General features: G+C 43.1%; 1 protein-coding gene across 1 annotated transcript in view; it reads left to right on the forward strand.

The window, feature by feature from the left end:
* Positions 1–10,398, forward strand: part of COG5 (component of oligomeric golgi complex 5) — a 177,519-nt gene that overhangs the window by 165,382 nt on the left and 1,739 nt on the right. The window contains exons 19-21 of the mRNA XM_056482133.1: positions 300–376; positions 861–987; positions 1,534–1,613. Of these exons, the coding sequence (XP_056338108.1) occupies positions 300–376; positions 861–987; positions 1,534–1,613 (284 nt within the window). The remainder of the gene's footprint in view (positions 1–299; positions 377–860; positions 988–1,533; positions 1,614–10,398) is intronic.

Raw genomic sequence — 10,398 nt, forward strand, 5'->3', positions numbered from 1 at the left:
TGCAGGAAACAAAGCTTTAGTCTCAGAAAGCTCATGAGGCCCCTTCTGTTGTTGTGCACAGATTGTCTCTATCATTTGTCACGAAGTGCTTATTGTGTTGCCAAGAATAAGGCAGAAGTCTTGGCTTGGGCAACGTAGTATGGAAGGAACAGACAGCTTCTTGTCTTAATTCAGCAGCCAGAGAGAAGTGACTGACTTAGTCTGCAAGTTTGGATTATTGCTCAAAGACAGGCTACTTCAAATACCAGGTGTTATGTTTTGGGAGAATCTAACTCAGATTGAACTGTTTGCTTTTGTAGATGGAGTTAGCAGTAGCACCGCTGTGCCGGCGAGTCTCTGACTTAGGAAAATCCTACAGACAGCTGAGGTCATTCAGGTGAGCTGCAGTCACAGTATGACTAAACTGTATTTCAAAACTGATTTTTACCTCCTGTTAGTTCTGATTGAACTGAGAGTTTTTTTGGCAACACCCACCCGCAAATTAGAAATAGATTAAAGTTCTTTTAAATTTTATGCAGAGTATAACTATGATTTAATAACCTTTGTCATGCAAATGTTGGCCAAATTGTACTTTTTGGTGTTGCTTTCAGTACATCTTCTGTATGACAGCAAGTTCTATAGTTACCTTAAATGTTTTCACTGAAATACAAAATTTACAGTCTTATATTGTTCAATTACAATAGGCAGCTACTGTAAATTTTTGCAAACTGGACCTGTGTTGGAAACCCAAGATGCAGATTAGTGGCAAAAAACTCGATGGTTCTATCCTAACACAATATTGCCACCACATAGAGACACCTTTCTAATGCATAGAATAAGCTTTTACTTCATTTTTTGAGTATATTGTTACATTTTTCCAGACCACTGCTGTTCCAGACCAGTGAGCATATTGCCAGTAGCCCAGCTCTGGGAGAGGTTATTCCATTCAGCAGTATTCTTCAGTTCTTATTTACAAGAGCACCACCAGAGCTAAAATCACCCTTCCAGGTAATAAGATCAACATCTTTTATTTTCAGATGTCCTAAGGTAAAATGAGCATTGTAGTCTGCCCTAGCTGTTTTAGTTAAAAATTATTCACGTGCATATTTTATATAATTTTTTGGTTTTGTTTTTATTGTGGCAAAGGTGTAATGGTAATTGGTTTACAAAATTAATTGATTGATTGATTAATAGTAGGGATATGATAACCTGATATTAAATACACTCTCAATTCTTTACTATTCTGTCAGCTCATAGTAGAAGTTGCAGATCTTTTCCCAGACTGCAAATTGCCTTCTCTTGTAAGATGCAGGAAATCTAGATAAAACCCTGTCAGAAATGGGCCAACAGCTGATGTAGGAGATTACCTCTGTGTTCCCAAATAACATACTGGGCTATTCCTGTTAATTGTCTGATTCCTTAACTCATTCTGCATCGCTGTGGTATTGAGAGCCTCGTGTGGCTTGCATTTATGTTATCTTTGATTCTGAAATTGGTGTGTCTGTTTCCTTTTTTGCATTTTGTGTAATTGGTGTTTGTGTTTCTCTGTACCAGAGAGCTGAGTGGTCCATTGCCCGCTACTCCCAGTGGCTCGATGATCATCCATCTGAAAAAGACAGGCTTGCTCTCATACGGTAAAAATCATGCTTCTTTCTTCTCTACATTTATGATAATGGAGCAGTAACTTATCTGCACACTAGGACCCTTGAAAAGTAAGAAAAATATGCCTCAGGAGATGTATCATAAATGCCATTACCCTCTCTCCACTCATGGGATGAGTTGCAAAGTGGCAGAAATAGAGACTGAACTCTCCCCTCCACCCCCCTGTACTCAAACTCTCCAGTGCCTTTGGAAGGAGCACATAATCATCTTGTAAAGGAAGTAAACCATGTACAATGATAATTTAAATTAATAATGAGTTATTGCAAAACTGCCTCTCTCTCTTAACACCTGGAAAGTCAAGGCTGCAGCTGTCCTGTCATCTGTATCAGGAAAGAAAAGCTCTGAAAGCTTAACCAATATAAATATAGGTAAAAATCTAAAACTGGAGCACCCTTGTTATGCATTTGGAATGTTATTTTTCAGGAAATCAGCCCATGATCTTTAGAAAGTAACAATTACATCAGATTTTTAAAATTTTGCTAGGGTAGATGACCTCATAGCTAATACTATTTTGCATCTTAAGATGTTAGGAAAAGTTATGAAAAGTCTTGTTTTTCAAATCAAGTAAAGTTTTGAAGTATTAGAGCAGATTTACATGAGCATGACAAAACCAGCCTGGGGATCTTCAGGATTCAAGATTCAGATGATCATTTGGCTCCTAAAGCCCTAAAATTTCGAGCCATCTTCTCAGTGACCTGGGAAAGGCTGTCACACACAGCTGCACTGGGCTCCATCTGGCCTGGGAGCCAGCTCTGCCCTTGAACTACATGCGTGGATGGTGCCAGCTTTTGCTGGAGTGATAAAAGCTGACTTTTACATTCCAGCCAACAGTGATTGTGCCTCAGAAAGTCAACTGTTTTCTGTCCACACTTCTAAAGCAGCCAAGAGGAGTTTGCTATAAATATTTACACTTCCTGAAGCTGATAGCACCACACAGTCCCATGTAGTGATCAGGCCAGTTAAAGAGATACTAGTTGATCACCACTAGATGTTACTAGGATTTATTTCTCAAATATTAAAATACAAACTGTGTCTCTTCATATGTGTATTTTTTGAAAATTATACTTGTGATTAGTCTAGTTTGTCTACAAAACTAGCTTTTCTTGACTCTCAATCCATGACACTGAATTACAGGGGCATAGGTGATAAGTATAGGGCTGACAGAGCTGCATATGTAATCAGCTGTGAATATTTTAATTGCAATTTCTGTGCTGATAGTACTAGCAACACTGGCAGTGTTGAATCTCAGATATAGCAGCGAAAGCCAAGAATGCAAATCATTTGAGAACTGGTGGGATTTTGTTCCCTTCAATTTGTTTTCCCAAGTTTAAAATGCCATCCTTAAACTGCAACACATTTTTGTCTTTGTCTGCAATTAAATTTCATCCAGACTGATTCAGTTAATGGGCTTGCTGGTGGTCATGTTTGGACACTGATAAATTGTTCTAACCGTGGAAGAATTAAGGAACAACCCTTGGGATGAAGATTTTGGGCTGAGACAGTGTCATGCGTTAGACCAAGTAGCAAATCTGGAATACTTAAGTTTTCCTTTCAATCCTTCCACTGAATCCTTTATTCATTTTGCATGGCTGGTTATCTGTATGTAAGGCAGGCAAGCAGACATCAGTCACTAGTGTGACATGAATCACTCATATTTTCTTTAATGCTCTGTTGGAAGATTTCTGAGCCTGCTCTTTGTGTGTCTCATATGAACCTAAGTTGAACTGCAGGCATCTTGTTCTTCTATCAGTCACCCTCTTCAGGCTTTTTCCACCTGTAGTCATTCAGCTGTGTGAGCTGAACTTTGGGTGTCTGGAGCCTTCAGATCCCTGCACTGGCCTACATCAAGATATTATCTTTTTGTTTGCTGCAACCTTGCAAATGGTAATTTTCTGCAACTTCCTTTGTAACAACTGTGCAATTACTCTAGGGACCTACTGCCTAGATATTAATTTCCTTGTGTTACCAGGATCCTTCTAGCTTCATATTAAAGCTAATTGGAGTGCTTCTTCCGCTCTGTAGGTCTTAAATGCTTTGCTTGCAACGTGGTGTGAATGGTATGAATTAGTCTCATTCTGAGCATTTTTGTGCATTTCTTTCTCTTGTATTCAGCACAAGGGGTGGTATTTACCTGGCCAGAGGTATATTTGCCAGACTCCCTTTATAGTCAACAGAGAGAAACAGGCGCTGCTGGGGCTGATTCATCTCATCCTGAAGCAGGTACCTAAAATAGGTCAGTTGCTTTGTGTCCTGAAAGCTCCCATTTTCTCTGTTCTGTGAATGGAGTGTGGCCTGGGACACAGGAGGTCTCTCAGGCAGCCAGCTGCTCTGCAGACATTTAAAGTTAGGTGAGATGACCCTGCTGCAGGTGTCCTCCCTGAGCAGGGATTGTGTTGAAAAGAGCACTTCTTTAAGTGGCCAGGGCAATTATTTCCTTTCTCTTTTTAAATTAGGCTTGAAAACTGAACTTTTCTTCTATAAAAGAAACCCTATTAGATATGTCAGGATTTGAGCCAGCCTGAAGGACAGTTCATCCATTCAAGGGCCAAATTCTTACCTTTTCCATTAGAATGTGTGTTAATTCCTCTTATTTAAACTCACCCTTGCTGAAACAGAGTTGAAAGCTGGGTCCAGCAAAGGGTTAATTTCCATAATGAGCTGCTGTCCTGAGCTGGGGAGTTGCTCTGAGCGCTCATCTGCCCGGGGCAGGGACAAATGGCACCTGGGGAGCACCGTGAAAGCCCCATCTGTGCCTTGGGTACAGCGTGGCTGGGCACAGACCCGGCAGCTTTGCCAGGAGCAGCGGGGCCGCGCTGGGTCAGAGGCTGCAGCACTCTGGTCACTCACAAACCCAGGGTGGTCACTCACAAACCCTGCTGGCCATTCACAAACTCTGCTGGCCATTCACAAACCCGGGGTGGCACTCAGGCATCTCTGTCAGCCCTTTGATCTCTTCATTATGCAGTCTGCAATAACCAGAGGTGTCCCCTGCTCCTCTCTTGTCCTACAGGTGATGCTGTTGGAGGTTTTACTGTTCAGTTTTACAGTAATTTTTAAAGCACTGGATTAAATAGACATGGTATCACATAGATGTGCTCTTACACAGCAGATTTTCCATTTTCTGCTTTGCCCTAAAGTTGCAGTGCAAACAGACTTTTACCAAAATACTAAAGAGAAGTCTGGCCCCATTGTCCTCCAGCTGCCCTGTGATTGATTGGGACAGGAATGCACAGGGTGCAGTCCCACTGCTGAGCAGAAATATGCTCCCTGCCTCTTCTGAAGCTTACAGTGTAAATCCAATTCCATCTGACCAAAGGCAGAGCCCAGGAGGGCAGCACTAGGATTCACAATTCCATATAAAATTAATTAATTCTAGTAATTGTAAGTGGTACACCTTAAGATCCGTTAAGAACACAACCCAAATAATACTTTTATTTTTCCCCTTTTAACTCTAGATATAAATCTTCATGGGTTGAAATAACATTTTAAAGAAGAACTATCAGGGTCTTATATAATCAGCTTGTCCTGATTTCCAGGAAAGCTCATGGTTTTGCTCATGCAAGTGAAGTAATTTAATAAGTGCTTTAAAATCCTTTTCCTTATGTGGGAGGGCTTCTTAAACTTAGGGATTTTTTTTTCCTTTACTTCTTATGGCATTTTTAATGAAGCATTAATGTATGCAGAACATTCCACCAACCCTCTTTCCATAGCTCTCTTTTACAAACAATATTTGTAATGTATACCATAGCTTGTCTTTTAAAATAGAAACAGATTGCTGAACAGGTTTTATGTCCTTTATTAGACTAGAAGATGCTGAATTTAGGGCATTATTTAGTCTAATCCCTTCAAGAGTATGTTTTGTATATTATATAAACAGGGTTTCTTCCATCTTGAACAATAATATAAGTGTATTACATCTTTTTGTATGACAACAGCTGTGATTTCCTCTGTGCTGGAGACTTGATGATACTGCTTTCACCCATAGCGCTGTTTATTTTTCCACAACTACTTTGGTGCTGGTGTTTTTACAGTGTCCTCAACAGGAGTGAGCCTGCCTTTTTAAAGATAAGATTTTAGTGGTAACTTCCTGCATTTGAATTGATTCCTGTACTGCCAGCATAGTTTACAAAAGCTCATTTGAGCTAGGACTGCTAAAGTTTACCAAATTGTCATGGAAAATTCTGCATTTCAAGTATTAACAAAGCCCCTGAACTTATTTATCTCCCCAAATTAGAGTCAGGTAGGCTTCCCAGCAGCTGCTGTGATGTTGCAAATTGCCTGGCTCAGGCAGCCTGCACTGGCTGCATGCAGCAGCAATCATCTTGCTTTGCCACAAGCACCTTCCTGCACTGTCCATATTCCTGTGTGCTGCAGTCCCAAATCCCATCCTGAAGACTTATTGATTGTCTTCAGTAAAACAAAATTCCTATCCCAAATGAACTTCTGGAACCAAGTCTATTCTATGACCATTGGTACTTTTAGTTACCTCTTCCAGCCCATTCCTCCCTCTCAGTCTGGAGCAGCCTCACCATTATCCTCTGGACTCCAAACAACCTTTCTCCCTGGATTCAAGGTTTGTGCCATTTTACTACCTGGACCTTTCCTTACCAGGAATGGACAGATTTCCTGGCCTGCCACTGTGGTGTCATTCCCACAGGCAGCAATGCAAAGGAGTTTCAGGAGCTTGACCATGATTCCCTTGGTAGGGTGTAGAGTTCCAGGTGACTGTGGCTGCCTCTTTGCTACCATCCTTTAGCAGCTGCAGCAGCTTTTCATCCTCCCCTCAGCTGCTTTCCTGCACCTGCCTGTGTTGGGAGCAGGCTCACAGCTTGCCCTGGGTGGGCACAGGGAGCAGAGAGTTCTCCAGGCCAGTTTGCTTTACCAGAAACACTGTTCTTTCAGGGTTATGAATGGCTTTTTAAAACATTCAGCTTCAAAGTGTTTAAATACTTCTACTGGAGATGCAGGTGTGGGACACAGGAAAACTGTGAATGCAGTTGGAGTATTCAGAAAGCTTTTGTTTTCATTGTTTAGTGTAAAGCTGTACAAAGTCTCTTCTAGAAAAATGCCTGAGAATTCACCTTACAGTATTGATATTACTGGTTGTCTTTGCAGTGGGTAAGAGTTCTGATGCTCTCAGATTGGTCATATTTGTGAAGTTTGACTCCATCTCTTTGAAACAATGCAAGCAAAGCCACAGTAAAAGAGCAAGTGAAGCAGAAGGGACCTGCAAAACTCCTATTAGCTGCCTCTGCTGGAGTTGGTTTTGTGAGTTAAATCAGATTCTTTTGGGGCAAGAAGAGGGGAAGAAAAGAAGGAAAAAAGATAAAAGCTGCTAGAAGGTGTGACAGTAGGACTGTAATACTGCTGCATGGCACTTAGCATAGCCTAAATCTCATTCTGTCTTGTTTGATCTGATGGGAATAGCAGTCTGGCAAAGGATTATCAAGGGCTCACATTGAGTGGTTTTGGGTGCTGCTTTTAGGGTAAAGCTTCTCCCTTTCATCTATCTGGTTATCTCTGTAATCTTTTTCAAGGGCTTTTTCAAAGCAAGGAGAAAAGTCAGTTAAGGGATAGCAGTGTTACCATCTGGATAATGATGCCAACCCACAACTTCACCAAGAGGTGTTAGAGCTTTCTAAGTTAAGCAGGTCAATATGGTTTTTTTCTATTTTCAGCATTTGATGACTTCAAAAAACTATTTGAGCCCAACAAACTTTGAGAAGTGTATAGAAAGGAAAAGACAAGGGATACGTTGAGTGGAAGGGGAGATATTTAGCAAGATGAATGACAGTTACAGTCTCAGGAGAACTCACAGGAGTTTCTCAACTGTCTTTTTAATACAAGAGACAAGTCTTTGTAGCAGCTAATAAACATTTAACATGTCTGACAATTAACTGCTGACCAAAGCCCTTGAGTGCTGACCTGAATAGAAATGTGAGACATTTCTGACTCTTCTGAAGCATGTCCACTCATCAGGATGGGATCCTTGATGTCATCCTTGAGCCTTCCCTGCCTGCATCTCCCACCTGCTCAGTCTGCTCATCCCATGCTGGCTCCTCATTGCTACAAGAGGCCAGTTTATCTAAAAAGCACAATTTCCTGCTGCCCTGTTCCTCCAGTCCCACATTTTCTCTTTAAATCTTGGGATTTAAAATAAACCTGTGGATGTGCCTAATCTCTCTGCAGGTCATGATGCTGATGGCTTTTGCTGGGAATGAAATGAGCTGCACCCAAAGAGCTTTGTGGCTGCAGCAAGCAGTGTTTTAGTTGCTTCTTTCCCTGTAGACCTGTGCTGCTCCCCAGGGACCATTGGGAAGGAGCAGGCTCAAGGTTTTCAGGGAGCTGACCAGGTGCAAAAAATCAGTTTTACTTTGCTAGATAACATAAATATTCTTCCCCTGTCTTTCTGCCTTTAACAAGGGATTGCTTCTCTGTTGCAATTTATTGCTGTGCAAAAAATTCAAAGTGATTCCTTACAGTATATTTGTACCTGGTGTGGACCCCTCAGCAGTAGCTCATGAGTAAGTTGTTATCAAAATTGAAGACCTCTCAAGTGCACCAATGGCAGCATGAGGAACTGTTTCTGTGCTCAGTAACTTTATTTTTCTGAAGTACCTCAACTCCCCAGTAATCCAGTCCATCCTTCTTTTGTGGTCCTCCCAGTCCATCCTTCTTTTGTCTCCCCCCAGACAATATGCCCCGGGCTTCAGCAAAGAGGGACTGTGAAGTCTGGATGCTGTGGTGGGAATCAGTGCTGTGCTGTTTCGTTCCCATCCTGTGCTCAGAAGTGAAGCTGCCTCAGGTTCTTTGGTTGCACGCTTCACTCTCTCCCTGTCAAACTCCATTAGTGGGGAAGGCACACGGGGACAGGCAGCTCCCCTGGTGCGCCCTGGCAGCCAGGCTGAGGGGTCAGTGCTGGGGATGGCAAGTGCTGGCAGGAGCAGGAGCAGCCCCAGGACCAGTTCGTGGGGCCAGGCTGCCATTGCTGTCCCTGCCTGCTCAGAACCCAAAGCTCAGCCTCATCTCTCCAGCGAACTGAGCACAGCTGGCCTCAGGAGCATCTTCCACTTGCTGATAAATCAACTTCACTGGAAATTCCCAGCGATGCTCTGACACAGATGGGTTCAAGTCATTGAGGAAGGACCAAGCCCTTGCTGATGTAGCAGCAGCTTTACTCACAGGCACCCAAGTGCATTGAGACCCTGCATGTTCCTTACCTCTCCTCTGTTTTGTCATGTTTGGTGGGCTCATCTGAGGCTTCCCAGAGCTGCAGCATCACACAGGGATCTTAGCTGTTCGTCTCTTACCATGTTATACCAGGAGAAGCCTCTGTGTGTGAAACATGGGCTGAAAATCACTCTTCAGTACTCTTGTTTTCCTTAAGCCTTGCCTGATTCTCTGCCTACTGCTGCCAGCTGCCAGCAGGCATGTACCAGGGAGCAGCACTGCCTTTGAATCCATGAACTCTTTGTGCAGGAACGCAGGGCTCCGCCAAAGGCTTGTTTGTTGGAAGGAGCAGCAAACAGAAGTACAGCTCTGCCTCCACAGCCCCCATCCTACAGCAGTGGGTGTGTATTTATAGGCACGACTTTACATTTGCTCTGTGTTACCTTCTCCCTTGACCCCTGTGCCCCCCACCCCTTCACCAGATGTGCACAGCCACCATCTGCCTCCTCCCAGTGGGACTGGGAGTGTTCCTGCCATGTTACTAAAAGTCAGCAGGCTCCCTCCCTGGCAGAGCAGCTGTCCTGGTGCATCCTGCACTCCCAGAAAGGAACACATGAGACAAAACTCAGAGCCACTCCCTGCTCAGTGACTGCATTCATGGCAGGACCCCACTGCCCTGTGGGCTGGTGCCTGCACCGTGCTGGAAGGGCTGTGGTACAGGCTGTATTAAAAAAGGAACCGCCACATACCAGGAGCTGTATTAGTCTCCACTTGAAATGGGGTCTGTTGTTTGTGCATTTTCTTAATGTCAGAGTTTTGCTGTAAATAGCACAAATATAAGCGAATTTTAGAAGGAAACTCCAAGATGATTGTATCAGTTACATGAAGAAATGGAAGCAGAAAAGGAAAAGAAAATTAAATTCAAAGCTATATTTAAGTGTGGCAACACTAGCTTGGCTTACTTAATGAATTAGTAAGTTGGAATCTCAACAGACAAGCACTTAGAGTGTTTGTTTTACAAATATGCTGTCACTCAACAGTACTGTGTACTAGAATGTTGGCTGAAAGGTGACCCTGTGTTGTAAAGCATCACCACAGTTGCCCCTTTTAGCTTTGCAATGTTTTATTTGTGCAGTTCACAGATGATGACTCTGTGTGTGACATTCTGTGACAATGTTAAGAGCCAGGCCATGCCTTGCCCAAGCCCTGCCTGGGGCTATGGCATTTCCCGAGGACAGAGGTGGGAGTTGAAAAGGCTGTGCCAGGAATCACCTGAGGCCATGGCGAGTGTTCACCAGTGCCCCACCTTGCATGCTGGAAGTTGCACTCTCAGCGTCTGCAGCATCTGGAGATTATTCTCTCTCTTTCTAAAGGTTACCAGTGCAGCACAGAGCCTGAGTCTGTGCGTCAGAGCTGTCATTCCAAGCCATCTGCAAAATGCTGCTGCTTATTTAAATGTTAACTTGTTTGCTCCTCAAGCATGCAAGAAAGAAGATAAAGATCATGGAACAATTATATAGAGCTTTGCAAGGCCTTCCTTGCTCACTTCCTTCCACAGACAAGTAGGACCATCTGAGCAAAATTTTG

Source organism: Oenanthe melanoleuca, chromosome 1A (assembly GCF_029582105.1).
Source record: "Oenanthe melanoleuca isolate GR-GAL-2019-014 chromosome 1A, OMel1.0, whole genome shotgun sequence".
Classification (NCBI taxonomy): Eukaryota; Metazoa; Chordata; class Aves; order Passeriformes; family Muscicapidae; genus Oenanthe; species Oenanthe melanoleuca.